Source organism: Macaca mulatta, chromosome 18 (assembly GCF_049350105.2).
Source record: "Macaca mulatta isolate MMU2019108-1 chromosome 18, T2T-MMU8v2.0, whole genome shotgun sequence".
NCBI lineage: Eukaryota > Metazoa > Chordata > Mammalia > Primates > Cercopithecidae > Macaca > Macaca mulatta.
Window position 1 is genome coordinate 14963577 of NC_133423.1, and position 20936 is coordinate 14984512.

The 20936-nt window shown below is 34.5% G+C and overlaps 1 protein-coding gene across 2 annotated transcripts in view; it reads right to left on the reverse strand.

Moving 5' to 3' along the window:
- Positions 1 to 20936, reverse strand: part of CDH7 (cadherin 7) — a 130775-nt gene that overhangs the window by 4557 nt on the left and 105282 nt on the right. For both annotated transcript variants that reach the window (XM_001094033.5, NM_001193994.2), the window contains 4 exon segments: positions 19924 to 20060; positions 18862 to 18983; positions 18084 to 18201; positions 15030 to 15281 (listed from right to left, as the gene is read on the reverse strand). In XM_001094033.5, the coding sequence (XP_001094033.2) occupies positions 15030 to 15281; positions 18084 to 18201; positions 18862 to 18983; positions 19924 to 20060 (629 nt within the window).

A 20936-nucleotide genomic window follows, 5' to 3' on the forward strand; every position in this document is an offset into this window, starting at 1 on the left:
AAGGTCTGCACACAGGATATATTATTTAACACTCACAACAATTCTCTGGGGTAGGTGTTTTCCCATTTGATGGTTGTCTTAGACACATAAAATAACTGTCTAAATGTAATTAAATGCAGTAGTGAGTGGTGAGGCATACTCCATCTCAGTCTGTCTTCAAAACCCTCATGCTGTTTCTAACACTGTATGTGTAGTACTTTCATAGAAGGTGATTAAAAAACAAAGGCTAAGGGTGACAAGTATGAAACCTCAAAAGGTAATTGCTTGCTCAAGAAAGACAACAATTTTAAAAATACATGGATGAAAAAATAATTATGTTATATTTATATACAACTTTAGTTTCTGAAATTTTTTACATAGTTCCCCCAAAATGAAAGTAACTGCAGTAGAAAGAAAGTAGAACCCAGTAGAACTTGTTAGTGAGAAATCAAATAAAGGAAAGCAAGGAATGAAGAGGGATGTTGAGAGAAAATAGTGATGGGATGCACAGATGGAGGCAGGTAGAAATAAGACATCTGTTACGCATATTGAACAGCAAAATTAAGGAGGAGAAAGGTCCAATTGAGAACAAAAGGATGTAAGAAACGAATGAGTATGAGAGTCAGTAAGGGTATAAACAGGGTAAGAATTACATAATAATTAGATGCTCTTTTAATTTAAATCAATGTCTAAGTAGACAAAAACATTTCAAAATTATCAATTCTTTAATTATAATAAATGTTGTCATAAATATATACCTATATATAGTATATATCAATTATTTCTTATATTTGATTGTAAATGTATTTCATGCTACTGATAAACTTGACTTTTGATTCTCAAATCTTCAAAGTAAAACTCTAAAGTACCTGTGGGTATATCAGCCCTAAGGTACAATACACATCAAGGATATTAATGTCTTATGCAGTTCGCTTTATTTCCCAACTTTGTCCAAGGCAAAGAAAAACATGGTATTTTGGAAGGTCAGATAATTTAACATTTGAATGACCTCGGAAAGTATTAATTTCTAACTATGTAAGTGCATATAAAAAATAGAATTTAATGTTTATATAGAACAAGAATTAACTGTTCTTCATAGACTATGGTGTTAATCACTGTATTAAGAAGAATACTTTGCCTAAATAAGCATAAGATTATATATTTTAAGAGGTTTTATCATTTCTCTTTTCTGTCATATGACCTCTACTTTTGAGTGGAAATAGAAGAAAAGATTTAGTTCTAGCTGAAATCTAGTCATATTTGACACTTAGATTGTTCTGGTTGTTCAGGAATTTACATATCTGTTTAACAAAAATATGTTAACCATTTATGATATGCACTAGGTATTGTAGTGTAATGTTGCACATAGAAGCAGACATGTAACATTTACTCATGGACCTTACAATTCATTGGGACCAATAGATACTGATTCAAATATTAAAATAAATGAACGCAGAAGTGGAATTGTAATAATTGTTCCAAAAGAGGGAAATGTGATCTTAAAAGAAATATACTAGGGGAAATAGATGCAGACAAAAAAGACTTAACTGCTGATAACTGGAGGCTGAGGGTAGGGACGGGAAGGAGATGTGATATGGAGGAACATGCCTGGTACGGTGACGACAGTGAGCAGATATTTGAGGCCAACGTGGCTGGAGGGCAAAGAAAGAGGTGAGGTAAGGGTGGAGCTGTAGGGATGAGTCAGACCCTACAGGCCCAAGAACAAACATATCTTAAGGACTGCATGATATAATCAGATTGTTTCAAAAATAAAAAATAAAAAACATTCTTACTGGACCAAGGAGAGGAAGATAATAAGTTAGAGTGCTATTACAGCAGTAAAAGCACGATGCAGGCCTACATTTCTGGTTTTGGAATTCAGTCTTACAACATTCAATTCAGCATTTTCTGAGCATCCTAGCAGATAGGAAATAGTGCTACTTGCACTTGGCAAAAGCATATCAAGAGAGGGTTCCTACAAGAAAGCAGTTCCAACACTGCAGACTGTATATTCACAGATAAATATAGTATGAACCTTAGTGCAATTCATTGTAAGAAGATACAGACATGCATAGGTGCAGAGAAATATGCAGAAAAGAGAATTACAAGAATAAAATTATATAAAATTACAACACCCTACTGTGAACTATATTACAAATTTTGATGTAATTCTTTATACTCTTTTGAACTAATGTGTTGTTAACTTTATTTTTGTTTTATTTTTAGTTTTTGGAGACAGAGTCTCACTTTGTCACCCAAGCTGAGGTGCAGCGGAAGGATCTTGGCTCACTGCATCCTCGATCTCCTGGGCTCAAGCAATATTCCTGCCTCAGCACCTCCAAGTAGCTGAGACTACAGGCGTGCACCACCACACATGGATATTTTTTGTACAGACAGGGTTTCACCATATTGCCCAGGCTGGTCTCAAACTCCTTGAGCTCAAAAGACTTTTGCCATTTTGCCCAGGCTGGTCTTGAGCTCCTTGAGCTCAAGCGATCCTCCTGCCTTGGCCTCCCAAAGTGTTAGGATTAAAGGTGTAAGCCACCATGCCCAGCCTTTTGTCAGTTTTAAATTAGTTTTAGTTGTCCAGCAATTGGATAGAATCATTCTCTCAAAACCAAGATAAATAAAAGGAAGGGAATATGGAGAAAAATATTGATGTACAAACACACACCATACTACAAATCAGTGGGCACCTTCATTCTCAGCTGTACTGTGATCTTTGGCAGATGTCCATGTGCACAGTAAAGTGGAGCATGATTTCTACTGGACTATCGTCAAGTCCTATGGTCCTAACCAATCTTCCCACTTGATGATAACCATGGACTTAATGGTCTCTACAATTAAGCATCCCTTCTTTCCAATGAATGTATTCTATTAGGAACTGTCATATCCTCTTAAAGATGGCAGACACTTTAGAAGTCACCTAGATTTGCTGTACAGCAGGGATGCCCAATCTTTTGGCTTCCCTTGCCCACACTGCAAGAAGAATTGTCTTGGGCCACACATAAAATACCCTAAAACTAATGATAGCTGATGACCTAAAAAAATTGCAAAAATATTTCCTAATATATTAAGAAAGTGTACGAATTTGTATTAGGCCAAATTCAACGCCGTCCTGGGCCACATGTGGCCCGCGGGCCTCAGGTTGAACAAGTTTGCTCCACAGGCACGTGTAGTGTTCAGCTTGTCTTGAGTTCAAAACCTCATTATCATCCTGAGTCCCCTACTCTGGATGTTCTGTGTCTGGAAATGTCAGAATTCTCAATATTCAGTTTTGGCACCCAGAACTAGCAGACTTCTGCCGATGAGATCTGATCATCACAAAATGATACCATTGCTAAATAAGGCTATATATATACACACACCCACATACACATACACATACATATATAGTTATAAATATATATACCCTTTATATATATGCCTATATATGTATATACATATAAAATAAATATATTTAAAATTTTTAATTTGTATGTAATTAGGGAGTAGAAGTGCAGACTTTTTACATGCATTTATTTGCAGTGGTGAAGTCTGTACATTACCCAAATAGTGAACATTGTACTCAACCGGTAGTTTTTCAACCCTTTCTCCCCGCCAACTCTCCCACCTTTTGTAGTTTCCAATGTCTGTTATTCCACCGTGTTATATCCATGTGTACCCATAGTTTAGTTCCCACTTATAAATGACAACATTGAAGAACAGGACAGCTATAATCAATTTAATGATTAGTGTACCTATACGGTATACTTGAAAAATTATCTAATCAAAATAAAAAATCTGCCAGCACAATCTGTATACTATTTCAATAATTTATTTTAAACAATCATCCACATTGACATGCAAGTATAACTTAGCCTTCCAATAACTTTCTATTTTGCATTTGGCTTTCTAAGGCTACTGATATTAAAGAGAAAGTAACTCCACTAATGTATTTTTTTTTAACATATTTAAAATGTTGAATCTGGTATCCTTTTAAAATCACTCAGTCATGTAAATTACATCCCACTAGGTTTTTACCTAGCCTAAAACTCTGTAAAAAAAGTTTTTAAAAAACCAAATCACATAAATTTATATTTGTATCTGTTAAATATCACTTTCTTAAGTTTGATCCATTGTTTAGTGGCCACTCCCACAGGTTTAAAGCCTAAATTCCATTTAATTCAATAATATTTTTAATGAGTACTAATTGCTAAGACTGTAAGCCATGTGAAGGGCAGTGACTTTGCTTTCTACAGATTTACCTTAAGCACAAAGAATAATACATGATAGTAAGTATGTGCTCAATAAATATTTGTTAAATGGATTAATAAATTATAGGCAAGGAAATGTGACTAGAACTATGTAGACCTGTTGGACTTGCCATCAACAAGCCCAACATTTTGAATAAAAAATAAACAGTTAAATATTATAGAATGAATTAAATATATAGTAATATAAAATATGCTAGGAAAATTTGTATGGGAAAGGGATTATTTCTGCCCAGGATCCTCAGAGAAAGTCCAACATAATAGATGACATTTGAAATGTGACTTGAGAGATGAGTAAGTCTTTACCAAAAACACCATAATCTATATGGTCTCTTATGAACAATCATCATTTCTAATTAGCCATAAAATAGTCCTTTAAATTTTCATTGTCTACCATAGTTGCCACTAGCTACATGTGGCTATTGAGCACTTGGAATGTGGCTATTCTTCATTGAGATACACTCTAAGTGTAAAATAAACATATGATATTCAAGACTTAAGTTTCTTTTTTAAAAAAAGTAAAATACTGTCTTAATAATCTTCATGGATTACATATTAAAATGATAATAGTTTGGTATAGTGTGTTTGAAATATATTTTTAGCATTTATTTCAATAGTTTCTTTTTACTTTTTCTAATAGAGTTACATGAAAATTTGAAATTACATATGTGTTTCACACTGATGGTTCACAATAACTTTATTTTGGACAACTGATCTAAACAAAAGACTGAAACACCAGAATAATCTAATTGCATATGGTCTTAGAGGTATTCTCATATTTATTGTCCAATGACATATTGAATAATAGGACAGCTATAATCAGTTCAATGATTAGTGTACCTATAAGGTATACCTGAAAAATAATCTAATCAAAATAAAAATTCTGTCAGCACAATCTGTATACTATTTCAATAATTTATTTTGAACAATCATCCACATTGACATGCAAGTATAACTTAGCCTTCCAATAACTTTCTATTTTGTAATTCTTCACCATGTATCGATCCTGTTGATTTACATGAAGTTTATTAAAAATCTGTCAGTTTTTTCTACTGGGCACTAATTATGCTTTAGTAATTTTTTTTCTTTTTTGTTTATTTCAAAAATTGTTTAATTCTGTTTTTTAAATTTATTTTTAATTTTTTGAGACATTTTAATTTTTTAAATTAAATTTATTTATTTATTTTAATTTTTCTCACTCTGTCACCCAGGCTGGAGTGATCATGGCTCACTGCAGCCTCAAACTCCTGGGCTCAAGCAATCCTCCTGCCTCAGCTTCCTGGGCAGCCGGGACTTTGGGTGCACGCCACCATGCCTAGCTAATTGTTTTATGTTTTGTAGAGAAAGAGGTCTCGCTTGTTGCTCAGGCTGGTCTCAAACTCTGGCTTCAAGTGATCCTCTGGCCTCGTCCTCCCAAACTGCTGGGATTACAGTCATGAGCCTCTGCTCCCAGCTTCTTTTCCTTTTAATATTGAACTGAGTTTGAATGTTGTTGGCTTCAGATGGATCACAAATAACCATGATGAAGAAACATGGTATCCTCACTCTTTTCAGGGTCAACTTGAAACTCTCTCCACTGCCTCCAGACACACTATTCCATCAGAGCTCAAACAGGGAGGACATTAAGTGGACATGGTTTCCTGAAATTTTCCAACCAACATTTATCTTCATATACCCTCAATATTATTAACTTTTATTTTATGTAAAAGTAGCCTACTCCACATTGCCACTTTCTTACATCCTGATTGCTCTCAAACCAGAGCAATCTGAGTTTTCCCTGCTATTTCCCAGGGACCAAGGCTACCAATGACTGACATTTTGCTAAATCCAATGAGCACTTTGTGACCCTTTTTTTACATGGCATGTGTGTCCTATTTGACACAGAACCTCATGGGAAGTTGTGTGGGCCAGCTCTCTTGAACTTACCCAATAGTAAACAATGCAGCTGCTTGCAGCCAGTTTAAAAGAAAAAAAAATTTTATTTTCTTATTTCAAACTATATATATATTTTTTTGTAGCCGCTCTCTTCTGAGAAGTACTTACAGTAAATATTCCTCAAGTTCCATACTTGGCTTCTTGGCTTTTCACCCCACATTCTTCCTAGGCAAGCCCAGTGAAACCCCGGGTTCAACTGCCTCTTGTATGGCAAGAGCTGATGTCTCTGACATCTAAATCTCTCATTTATCTCTTTGGATAACCAGACCGTATTTTAAAATGACTACTCCTATTTTTGATCATACAAATATATGTACTCGTCAGAATATAATAAATGTTCAAAACGGTAATTATTATCATTGTTATGATTTGTTATGACCACTTCCTTTACTGATAACAACGTTCTGTCCAATGGCTCTCATTCATACACCATTCAAAATCTGTAAGTTTAATCTCATTAACGTTCCTCTGATTTGTTTCCTATCTTGTGTTCTTTTCTCAAGTAAGAGAATACCCAAACCAGAAACTCCAAGTCACCTTTGACTCCAGCTTCTTCATTTCCTCTTTGCTTCAACTCTCCATCACCGCATGCTCCACTCAACCAATTCTTCTTACTCACTGTAACCCATGGAATACGTCTCAAGTCCCGTCCCTCAGTCCATGGCTCCTGCCTATTTAAGGACCTCATCTGCGTTGAATCCCTGTTATTGCATTTCCTGGATGTATGGAGGTAGGTGAGATCTTTTACTTCTTGCCTCAGTTTCCTGCTCTCCAAAATGAAAATCATAGTCTTTACCTCTTTGAAACCACTTCATAGTAACTTTATGAAGATTAGGTGAGTGTCTAATTGTAAAGGGCTTAAGTAGTGTGACCCACATAGGCAATATCTGTTTTTATTCAATAATAGGTCCTACATTGTGGAATTTCTACAATAAATTCATACGATTCAGTTCCAAACTTTTTGGGTCTCGCTAAAATTTGAGTCGTGTAACTCATACACAGATAAAATGTAAACTTTACCATGCTCTCACTTGTGATTTTGATGACCTCCTGTAATGTAGTTAATTTATCTGTTATCTACTCTATTCTAACTGATGGTAGAATAATGAATTATAGAGGATACTGGACCTATTCTTGAAGGGATTAAAATATGTGGATAAGGTTGCAAAATTCACTGTAGAGTACAATAAATAATATTTATGGATTAAAAATATTGTCTCTATATGTGCCTATGACAGGCCCCAATAATATACTGGTTAAGAAGACAGACAGACTTGAAGATCACTACATTGAAAAGCTTTTATATTTGAGCAAAACAAACAAACTTATATAGTTACAAGTTGTGATAAGCACTACAAAAGAAATAAATACTATGATGGAGAATAATGGTGCTTAGGACACTCCTCCTGGGGAGATAACACTGAAGCTGAGGCATTAAAGATAATCTAAACTTGACAGGTGAAGGAATGCAGCAAGAATGTTTCAGGAGGAGGGTAGCACACTTGAAAATAATGGGAAGAAACGCACTATGGGTCCTCCTACTGGGTGAGAGAAGGATCCGACAGCCTGATACCTTAGAGAGGTAAGCAGGTGGCCGAACATGCTTGCTTTGTGGACCATGATAAACATTTGGATTTCATGCAAGTGCATCTGATGCTTTTGAAATGTTTCAAGCAGAAACGTAAAATAATTTATGTCTTAAAAAGGAAAGTGATAGGAAAAATGCAGGAGTACCAGCACCATCTGGTTGTGATCAGAAAAGGATGTCATCAGAAGTGGCATTTAAGCAAAGATCTGAAGGATGAGTGGAAATCAACCTGTCATTTTGTCTGGATTTATGTGCTACGGAATCTGAGGCTCATGCAGATCCCCAGTAACACAAGGCTAAAATTTTATCTTGCGCTTAGGGACCCACTCTACCACTTTTACTTTTGCAAAGGATAACTAAAGATTCATAATTGATATGATCCAAGTGAGTGATTGAGATATCAATTGTAACATTTAACTGAATTTTAAACTGATAAATAAAATATCTCTGACATCTCTTCTGCAATATTTTGTCTATCTACCTTTAGTCATACATTCTAATTTGTTTTCTTTTTTTTTCTTTTTTTTTTTTGAGACGGAGTCTCTCGCTCAGTCGCCCAGGCTGGAGTGCAGTGGCGCGATCTCAGCTCACTGCAAGCTCCGCCTCCCGGGTTCACGCCATTCTCCTGCCTCAGCCTCCGAAGTAGCTGGGACTACAGGCGCCGCCACCTCGCCCGGCTAGTTTTTTGCATTTTTAGTAGAGACGGGGTTTCACCGTGTTAGCCAGGATGGTCTCGATCTCCTGACCTCGTGATCCGCCCGCCTCAGCCTCCCAAAGTGCTGGGATTACAGGCATGAGCCACCGCGCCCGGCCCTAATTTGTTTTCTTAAGCCATTATGTAGTTCCATGGCTATTAACCTGAAAACATCATTTAAATTCTTTTAATTTGTGACACATCCATTTTCCTGAAGAGTTAAAGAGATAGACCAAATCTCAGAAAAAATGTCCTAAAAATAGAGAGTCTTGGGAAACAGAAAAAACAGGGTCTAATGGAGATACTCCTATGGGTAACAAAAATAAGTCAAATCAATTATTCTTTTCTACAATTGAGTACATTCAAATCATTCATGCTTCATTCATCATGCATGTATGGAATGTTCTGTATGTGTCAGATCAGCATCTGATTAGCTGATATAAATAATGATAAAATAATGCTCAGTCCTTGCCTCTAAAAGCAGTCTACTGGAAGAGATGGACAAGGAGATAAACCAATGAAACAGACAAGTCAGCCATGTCAGATGCTCAAAGACTACTAGATACAAGCTGTTGTGGGGTCCTTAGGAACAGCACCCAACCTGGACTCAGAAGCCAAAGAAGTGAGCCTTGAATAAAAAAAAAAAAAAAAAAAAAAAGTGACCCACTTGTAGATTCTGGGAAGAGGTATTCCAGGCAGAAAGACAAAGCAGAATGAGTCTTAGAAAAAGCAACTGATGCAATTTGACTAAAGTATACCAAGTAAGTAGAGAAAAATAAGGTTGAACTGGATGAGAGCTGTCTGGTCCTGGAGAGTCTGTTATTTTAGTCCATAGACAATGGGGTTTCATGAAAATACAATTTTAAGCTGGGGTGTGTCAAAATCCCATTTACGTTTTAAAAGCTTACTCTGCAATACTGATGGATTGGTTCTGATAGAGAATGGTAGAGTTGCCACAATTCAAGAGGAAAAGAAAGGACCCTGGACAAATATCAGGTGCAACAATAAGAGACAGAAACAAATTGATCCAAGGCCCAACAAACTAAAGTTAACAGTATGTGTGGACTAACTGACCCTGGAGGATGCAAGTGAGAAGAGAGAGGCCTGACTGATTCCACTCAGAAAAACATATAAATGGGGTTCAATAAGAAAAAGAGGCAGACATGTAGGAAAATTGCTCAGGATTGATATTTTTATGGAGATTTCAACTCTCCAATAGAACAAGGAAGCTACACTGGTCGACCTGCTGTGATAGATCATATATGCTTAAAGGGGCCAATTCTTTCCAGGTCTCAAGAAAAGGAAAAGTTTAACTAAAAGGGATCTTTTCCCAAAACAGGTATCGCAAAATTCATTTCCTTTAAATGTGTGAGAGAGAATGATTTCACCTTAGTCTCAGTTAATATAGAAAAAAAAATTCCTGAGTACAATGAATGGTTTATGCACAAAGACAATTTGTGTATTAGATTTTGGTTGTACTGGAATATAACCTCAAATTTAACATACACCCTTCTAAATGTGTTTTCTAAAGACTGGAAGGAATTGGAAGATACTCAGAGTTAACCGGATAAATAATAAAGCCACTATGTGAAACACAGCAAAGATACTCTGCACCTAATTTGGCAGTGCCCAGGCTGTAATATCCACAGACCTATTGGCATTTCCTAGAAATGGAGGGTTCTTTCACATGGGGAAACACATATGCAAAAATACCTTATAAAGAACATTTAGGAGGCAGGCTTCCCTGTGTTTGGGTCCTGACTCTGACACTCGTTTGCCCTATAACTTTTTGTGTATTTCCTCTAAGTTGTAGTCTTCTTATATAAAATGTGGGCATAGTAATACTTGCCTAGGAAATTTGTTATGAGCATTAAATTAGATAATGCTTGTAAAGCACTTAGGCTGATGTTTAGCACATAGTACAAGCTTATGAAATGCAATTCATTTTTTATTATACTCATGCTTGTTTGAGAGAGGAACACATCTGCTACCATAAATTAGCCAGCTGTAGTCTGCACATTATTATCGCTAGGGCGGCTATGCCAATTATGTTCTATCATTATAGATTATGATGGGGATCAATTTTTTTTACATAGAGCTACCACTTTTTTTTTTCTATGCAATTTAATGTATTTTTTTCCTTCAGTAATGCTCACTATCACTTGCAAAAACAAGAAAGTATTTTTCTGTTGGAAAAAAGTCATGAATAGCCACAGTTACCGGTGACCAAATATAGTTTAGTACTTGGGAGATCAGGGAAGAAAAGTGAAAAGATGCATGACAGCTAACTGTCAAGCTGACCATCATAGACATACTGGAAGAGACTGAATCCCATGCAGTGAACAGCAAGTTTCTACAAACACCTTATTAAACCTGAGTTTATGAAGTTGGGCTGGTCTAACTAATTCCAATTGTTTCAGAAGAGCAAAGAGCTGGAAGGAATGCTACAGGACTTCAATTACTGCGACCTCGAAGTCCAAGTACAGAAACACCCAAAACTTAATATAGTAAATTCAGTGGCAGCTTTATTGTGCAAGAAACAGGTTTTATTTTTGTGTGTGCGGAGGAACAGAAAAAATTTAGCTGTAATATTTTCAGAATAGGAGTACAATATTTAATATTGAAACCATATTTTTAAACAAAACAGCTGAAATTCTTCCCCTTTATTAAAAAAATCTACTGAATAATCTAATGTCTTAGTCATTCATAGATTTTTTTTCCTTTAAAGTATTTTTAGCCTGGTAGAAGAATAACTGTGTATGTCTGTAAGTGTGAATTTAACTATGATTAAAAATGCATAATTAAATTAGTATTGATGTTACTCATGGGTTGTAATTTCTATTCAAAATTTAGAATACCAGAATATCTTGCCCTATATTGATGGACTTTTTCTGCATGAAAAATAATTGAGGCATCTAATTGATTATTTTATGATGAAATATGAGTATAGCATTAACGTATCTCATTCAAACTGTACTCACTGTAAATAAAGGAATCCCATGTTCTAAGTTTTGGATTTTTTTTTTTCATTTAGAGAATTCAGGTGCAAATAAATTAGAGAGAGAGGTGAGAGCAAGAATGAGAAATTAGAAAGCAGTTCATCCGTAAAGTTAGAAGAATACAGATAGAGATGAAGACTGACAAATACAACTTCAGGTAACATGAATTATTTCAGCAATATATAGGAGTAAACATTTTTATATTTTCAAGATGTATTTCTTGTGCAGTTTAATAAAAATCAGTGATTGAGAATAAGGAGACCTAGAATCTTATCCCATCATATCCTCTAACCGTACTCCTACAAATCTTCAAACCTACCCTATACCTCAAGTTCTCCCTCTGTAAGGTTTGGGTTAGCATCGATACCTGGGATGCCTTCCAGCATTAAACTTCCGGTAACGTCAGTGCATCCCCATCCATCATGTTACAAGTAGCTTTAATTTGTCACATCACTGGCATACAGACTTAACACGTAGTCAAGTGCTTTTATTTTTTAAGAGTCTAAAGTCCAGGTACTCTATAGTTTCATTCTTAACTGAACTTGATTTTCAAGTTGTTATTCCCATCTCCACCTCCTCACCTTGCTATTTCCTAGTAATATTTGTTCAGAAGTCTTAAAAGGTTTGAGTTACAAATCCTGGTACCTAATGCCTAGAAATGAGATTCACACCACTTTCTAAGGTGTCATAAAGAATGAATTGTGTACTAGAACTCCATTTTCATGCCAGGCTGCAGGCCTCACTTGCAACCCCTGTGAATACTTAATCTCATTGACTTCAGCACTTACTGTGTGAAAATCCAGAGTCTACAATACTGGCGACAAAACTAAAGACGTCTAAAAATTCCTGATTATCTGCTTTTAAAAACTTGGGAAATAAGACACAAAGAGACCACATTTCTGAGCTAAAATGCTAGCATTTGATGATACTGATTATTGTGTGGTCACTATAGAAATGGGAGCTGCAAGAAGAAGTCCCTTGTTCCAAACTGTATTTCAGTACAATAGACTTTGTTTTACTTAAGGTTTTGGAGACTTGAAGTAACTCTTAAAAAATGAATAAAATATAGGGCACAAAAAAATTGACCCTTAGAAGTAGAAGAGGGATTCCAAATTTGGTGTCTACTTAAGCAATATGTTCAAATTTAGCAGAAAGAGTAGCCATACTTAAATTCTGACAAAATCCCTCAAACCTTTATGCACAGACACACACACAAACACACACGCACATACTGTATATGTATACTTGTATATATCTAATAATGAAATCTAATAAATCTCTATTTCAGTGGCTTTCAGTAATAATTAGCTGATAATTTTTAATTAATTAGAATCATCAAGCAACCTAAATTGCAAAAAAAACCCCCAAATTCAAAGGTGAAAGTATTTACTAAAGTGAAGCAAGCTTCATCAGACAGCCTTAAAATAATCAAAAATCGATTCATTATTGAGGATCATTAAAATTGGGGGAATACAATCTTATTCCTTTAAGGCATAATCTAAGTTGTTTATGACAAACTGACCAAACTTAAAAAGTCTTCCACACATCATCTACTTGTCCTCTCATTATTCTTTCTGATTCTGTGCCTTCAAGCTAAAGATATTCTAAACACGGATGGAATTTTTAAATCTTCTAATGTAGGTTATTCTGCTACTATAAAATAAATATGCAATTTACATCTTTTTTATTAAGTTTTAGTTTCCAAAATTTAAATCTTTTGACTTCCCTGGGCCACACTGAAAGAAGAATACTTGTCTTAGGCCACATATAAAATAGACTAACAATAGCTGATGAGCAAAAAAAAAAAAAAAAAAAAAGCACACACAAACAGAAAACATTTCATAATGTTTTAAGAATGTTTAAGAATTTGTGTTGGGCCGCATTCAAAGCCATCTTGGGCTGCATGCGGCTCGCAGGCCACAGGTTGGACAAGTTTGTTTTAGAAGCTTCTAGACTAATAAAAAGTTGTTTGCAGTGGTTCTACCTTTTTCAAAATTTAATCCCTTAGATTCTAATTAGATTTAGCAGGTAATTACTTTCCATTTCTAAAGAAATTCTGAAAGTTTCTGCAACTGTGTCAAGTTCTATGCAAAATACAGTTTATTTTCTTTTAGATTTACTTGTTTAGCTTAAGTTACTTAAGACAATAACCTCTATTTTCATGACAGCATTTATAATGTATTAGTAAATGGGTCTTAGCTGATAATTTGCCATCAGTAACACTTAAAATTTATTGAACGTTCACTATATAGTATATTGAATGTTTACTCTGTTCTTTATATGAATTGTTTGATTTAATTCTCACAACAATCTTATGAATCTAGTTTGGTTATTTTTCACTTTTAAGTTAATTAACCAGCTACTGAAGGATTAACATTAACCTTGGGAAGAAGGAGTGCATGTTGGAGGCAGAAGTAAAAGCTCAGTTTACCTAAATCCACAAATCTAGTTTTTAAACATTATACAATGGTGACTATCATTGTAAATGCTGTTATATAAAAATGTCATAAGTGGATTCACTAATTCTATTAAAACCCAAGAAAACACAGAGTATAGTTTCAGGTAACATATTAAGTGCTTGTTGTCTGTGTTACAGGCAGTTACATTGAGAAGAAAAATGTTGCTTTGGAATGAACCCATTACCCAACGTCCACATTAGACGTTTCCCAGTTTTTAAAAGGATGCTGTAAAATTTGAGTTCCTGCAAGCATGAGTTATAAATTCAATTTAACCGAGTAATAAAGTAATCATAGAAATGTACAATTAAATGTGCTAGTATTTAATACTTTAAAAGTATAACATTTGCATTGCTGAAATTGTAATCATTTCAAATTTGCAAATTATTTAAGAAAGCCATCTTATTTTCTTTAAAAAATAGAATATAAAGCCATAATTTCTAAAATAAGCATATTATCAAAACAATATAGAAAATGTATTGTCCAGTCTAGTGTATCTCCTCTGTCGAGTGCTCTAAAGCAAAGAACCGGGATAAGATAGATTATTTTAAATCTTAAAAAACATTAATTTAAAGCATAAGCCATTTATCTTCACTGTTGTTTTGAAAATGAAATTGATAGAACTTTTGTCTGAGTTATACTTTAAATATACCACTGGAAAGTGTGGCCAACAATTGTATTACTTAGTGAGCAAAACACCATCCAGGCCAGGAGCGACGGCTCACTCCTGTAATCCTAGCACTTTGGGAGGCCAATGCGGGTGAATCACCTGAGGTCAGGAGTTCAAGATCAGCCTGCCCAACATGGTGAAACCCCATCTCTACTAAAAATACAAAAGTTAGCTGGGTGTGGTGGTGCACCCCTGTAATCCCAGCTACTCAGGAGGCCGAGGTGGGAGAACTGCTTAAACCTGAGGGGCAGAGGCTGCAGTGATCCGAGATCCTGCTACTGCACTCCAGCTTGGGCAACAGAGTGAGACCCCATCTCAAAGAAAAACAAAACAAAACAAACACCATCTAGTAGAATGTCTGCATATGTTCACCAAATGGAGAAGAAAATAGGCAAGTCGTGACACATGGTTATTGTGAGAGCTCTTTCAGAGCAAGCCCTGGAAACAGTACCTACCCAATAATGTCAAGACACAGGCGAGTATTGCTATCAGGGCTCCTGTACTGAGGCCAGCTGGTAAGACATAGGCCTCTGCATTGCAGGTCTGGGCTACACCGTCGGCATCACAGTCACACACGCGGATGGTGAGGGTGTTGGTGCTGCTAAGTGAAGGAGATCCACTGTCCACAATGAAAATTGGCAGATAGTAAACCGATTGTTCTTGTCTCCGGAAGCCGTTTCTCCTGGTCAATATTGAGGCTGTATTGTCTAGGATAACGAAAGCAAATGTGTAACACAAGATTTCTGATGGAATCAGTCTTCCCAAACTTTATTTAAGTCACTCTGTTTTCTTTGATGCCTTAATTAGGGAAATCTCTAGAGTTGCAGATTTATTTCAACCATTTTCTTTGAGTTCTCTGGGACAGGGGGACATTTCCAGTTTAATACATTATAAGATACTTATGTTATTCTACACAGTATAACAAAATAAATAGTTATAAAGTAAAACAAAATACAAAAATGTTTATGCATCACTTATTACATTAATTGCAACTTTATAAAAACTACACCTTTTTACTTATCTTAGATTTTACACCATAAACTTATAGAAAGGATGGTACATATTAACAGCTTAAATATTTTGCAGCATCATCATATAGTACAGATAAAATTTTCAATCTATCCTTTTTTTTACAGGTTTCAAGACCAATATTTAAAAAGGGTAAAATCAGCTATTTTAACTTTATTTAAATTGAATATACAGGGGTATTCAGAATAATTTTATTGTAAAATTTTAAAAATTCTATATTCGTATTTATAGCTACTCTATGTGTATAAACATTTTGTCAGTGATAAAACAGGCCATTTATATTCAATTTGTATTCAATATTTGATTTCATCTAAGCAATTATACTAATATAAACTTTAAAAAAGTGATCAATAAGTCTTTATAACATGTGTGATTTATATATAAAAAATACGTTTTGTCTTCGTTAGCAGTTTTCCAAATAACTTGTCTTAATTAAATAATTAGAGTATTTATGAGATTTTAAAAATTAAGAGCTATTAATAAAAATATAAAGGAAAAGAAGAAAAATCAGGATCAGAGTTTCATGCAGTGTGCTTTTATATATTTTTCTCTCTTCCAAATTGTCAAAAAGATTTATTCAATGATAGCATGAAAAAATTAATGGTACTCTAGTGAAACAGCAAGATGAAATCTGTCTCAAACAGCACAAAACAGCAAGCTCATATTAGACTGCAGAAAATGTATTACATGCAATTATAGAAGAGACAGTAATAAAACGATTTGATTTTCAGATTCCATCTGGTAGATTTTTATGTAAACAAATCTTTTATTTTAAAATGTATGAATTCGAGAAGGTATTCAATAAAAAATTAAGCTAGAGTTGTTGAAGGATATGGTTTTCAGTAAGTTCCTGTACATTTCACAATAGCATGCAGGCTTATGCCTTTGCCTCCTACCAATTCAGATGTCAGATGCATTTATGACTTGATACAAAAAGTTTTAGAAAGTTGATTTGTAATCTAACATGACTGATATCAAAATGACACACACACACACACACACACACACAATTGAGGAACACAAGCTGAAATGCCTAAAAAGTGAGAATATGACTCTATATTCAGAAAAGCGATCCTATGGAAGACTTCTTAAGAACTGACTTTCTTTGTATTCATATGTTTTCCTTCAAGTTACAGTCAAGGGAGTTCTGGGCCTAAAGTAGGTAATTTTTCAATTGTGTGGCAATGTGGATGTCCTATAGATGCAGACATTTTAGTGCACGTGCTGTACAGCAATCATGGTGGTATTGGATGATGACACATGGGCGATATATTCACATTCTCCTTGTGAAGGTCATAAATTCCCTTCTCTGCATTTGTACCAGATGAATCTAAATGCTGAGAATTACCCTTCTCAACTATGTTTAAGTCAGTGAGTCTGGAGTTACCCATGTAGAGAATGCTCTACCTTTTATATTACTAAAGGGACACAATAGTGTTCTCATTGAGTAGGAAATAAGATCAGGAAAAATTATTATTTTCGGATTGAATTTTTGAGGCCTAGGTTGCACTAAATAAGGTGATGGTCTCAGGCAAAAGTTCTTGTCCACCTTTTGGTAGTAAGTGTGTTTTAAACAACCCAGTACTGACTAGCAAATCCACTTCTGTATTTTTCCCTAAAACCAGATTTACATAAACAATATAAATTTTTAAAAATAGGTATTTTCCATGTTGTTGGGGGGTACTATTCACCCTCTACATCAGTTTCAAATGCTCTCCTTCCTCTAAAATAAATATCTTGAATAAAAACTCATTCAAATATATAATTCAAAATTAGACAATGATAGCAGGTCTTTGTGCTTTAAATTCTCATAATTGTCAATATATAATATTATGCAAAACTAAAATCTACTTATCGGTATTTGTAAGTGTTTTTTTACTATAATGATATTTAGGAAACCGCTAAGACTGTTTACCTTTGAAGCAGAGAAATACAATCTGACATGAGAGAGTCATTTTGTTATTTTTAATATTTCTTAGCTCATAAATATGTCATTATTTTATTATTATTTGCATGAATTACATTTGCATTTATGTAAAAATAAAAGAGTAAGGGGTGTTATCATTGAAAACATTAAGTCAAAGCTGATTTAGATTAAAATGTGTAATGTCCAGTTCTTATGTCTCAAGTTGCATCTATGAGCATAGTACTTATTGGGGTATTTAGTTGACCATCAACTTATTATATTATTTGGATAATGAACTTGGTACACAAGTAAAAAAATGAGTACCTATAAGAAAACAATAAGAAAAATCTAACTTTCCCTCCTATTTGGCTTTAGGCCTAAAATAAGTTAAATAGCACCTTTTCCTTCATGACAGTAAATCCATAGATAAAAATTACTTGAGGTGCTCATTGCCCTTTAATTAATGTCTTTGCTTGAAAAAAAAAATCCATAATCAGTATTCCTGAGGGAGAAAAATACTTGCTTAGAGTACCTAGACCTGCTGCCTCTATCAGTAACAATATTAATACATTACCTTTGTTATCTTTCAATGAAAAGTTGTGGTTATTTGTTGCATCCGTTGTTAAGCTGAAGTAAAACTGATGTCCATTGGATGGCTCATCTTTATCCACAGCACTGATTTTCTGGATAACCTAGGAAAAGAGAAAGTAAAAGTTGAAAGCACACTGGTGTGCTATGCTTAGTTTTCTGTGTCAGGACAAAGCAGTTTTATACTTTATAATAAATACCATCTCCCTGAATGAGCTAGGGAGAAAGGATCAAATGTATTATTATGAACCCAATCTAAAAAAGGGCTCGGAAAAACAAATCATGTCCTTTTCTTAGTTCATGTTTGAATTCACTTTTGTGAACTTCAGAAATAAGCTGTTCCAATTGATTAGACATCCCGGGAAACATCACAAGACACTGAACAATAGATGAACAAACCAACCTGAGATTGAACTGCACTTAATTCTTAGAATTGTAAGACACTTAAACCTGGTTGTGTAAGGTGGAAACAGCCCAATCAGCGTACTATGCTATCTTTCTCCTAAAGGAGTCTAAGTTCTTAGCCATTTAACAGAGCTTTTACAACGTTTACCTTTTCTTCCTGAGGAATTTTCATCACCCCAATTAAGCTGGAATTTGAAGGTTCCTTTAATATTAGTTCATGCTACACATCAAAGTGTTAGTTTTGCTGAAACAAGCTGATTATGTTTTATCTTAAAGCTGGAAGAATTTCAAAGGCAACTGCTGCTGGATATTTTTTAAGAAACCACAAATTAGAAGCAAAGTGTTCTGAAGACTCTTACCTGCCCTGGCTGGGCATTTTCACAGACGGTGGTCTCATAGTCCATGGCAAATTCAGGGGCGTTATCATTGATGTCAAGAATAGTGATGGCCACATAGCCTCTTCCTACTTGAGATGGATTCTCTAATAAATAAGACAGTGTCTTATCATTTATGCTTTGCCCCTCTAAAGCACAATTCTAATAATAAAATGACTAAGCTGAGAATGAAATCTAGAATCATAATGCTGTATTACTTAAAAGGACCTATAGAAAATTGAAAATATGATCCAAATACACACTCACATACATTCATATGTATGTATATATGTATATATGAGTGTATATATATACACATATACATATATGTGTATACCCAAATATATACCTATACATGATTATATGTGTATTTGGATGTAGATGTATATATATAAATGTATATTTATAGTCTATATGTGTACTTGTAGTTTTTTAGTCCCTGATGAGAAAATTGTTGAAAGAAGAATAAATGGTAAACCATGAATTTCAATATTCTTTGATGTTAGAACTCATATTTGCATGACTATACATTTGTATTATCAACACATGTATTATAAATGCATACATATTAAAATACACAATATATCATATACATATATACATGCAAATATGCATTCAATTTTCAATAGTTTTTATTACTTATTATTTTATTTTATTTTTTATGAGGGACTAAACTTAGTTAATATCAGAATATTCAAATCCAGATGTCTTAGTTATAGATCAATGTACTCATTATTATAAGCTATTTCACTAACTCCATAACAGCATTAACATGATATATGAATTGTGATCAGAAAACAAGAAATCCTGTGAGGGCAATATAGGGCCATTGTTTTTTAGTCCTTGGTTTTCATAAATTTTGTAATTATTAGCATACAAAGACAGTGAAGATAAGTATATTTCACAACTTAGAAATTTGGTATTCTCAGGTTTTCGTTCAATTCATATAAGGAACTATTTTAATTAAGTTGAATTTACAACCTCATGACAATCGATTCTCCACTCACTGTCCTCCATCTTAATTTAGTTTTAAGCCTCACAACTTACGGCTCTCCATTGCAAGTACTGTGATATTGTGAACAGCATTTGTCTCTCGATCCAAAGACTTGGCAGTTGTGATGACCCCACTGTTGGCATCAATATTGAAGTATCTCTCCAAGTCTGTGTTTCTGTCAATTGAGTACCTAATTGAACATTGAAGAAAAGAAAAGCCTTCAACATGCATGTTTGATTATGATTTGCTAAAACTATTTCATTATTTATGTAGCTCATCACTAAATCCTACTGACTCTCTGATCTGTCATACTAATCACAGAAATGCATGCCTTGTTTAAAACTCTACCCACATATTAGATGGTTTATAACCTGTGTCTCACTAATATATTTGCTTTTCTGTCAGACAGTACTAAATGAACACCACAGTGATCTTCACAATGGCTTTGAATATGCCATTAGAACTACAAGTTCATTATTACTACTATTATTATTTATTTATTTTTGATACAGGGTCTTGCTGTCACCCAGGCTGGGGTGGAGTGGATCACTGTAACCTCGAACTCCTGGGCTTAACGGATTCTCACACCTCAGCCTCCTGAGTAGCTAGGACTAGAGGCATGCAACACCATATTTGGCCATTTTTTTATTATTATTATTATTATTATTATTATTATTATTATTATTTGTAGATGCAGGGTCTTGCTATGTTCCTCAGGCTGGTCCTGAATTCCTGGGCTCAAGTGACCCTTCTGTCTCAGACTCCTAATATGCTAGGATTATAGGCGTGAGCCACCGTCCCTGGCTAAATTCATTATTATTATTATGACTCCTGTAAACCATTTACAATATATTTGGTAGCCCTGCTCACTATTATGGACCCTTCTAAAATGAAACATGTAAACATCTTGCCCATTTGTATACACTTAGTAACATCTTTTGTTCTGACAGCACCAACCTGTTATTAACCCTCTTTCTTTTCTTTTCTTTTTTTTTTAAATCTTACTCAGTGGTCTTGACGAGGATTCTAAAGACATGTTTCAAAGTAGAACCCCTGAGATTGCATG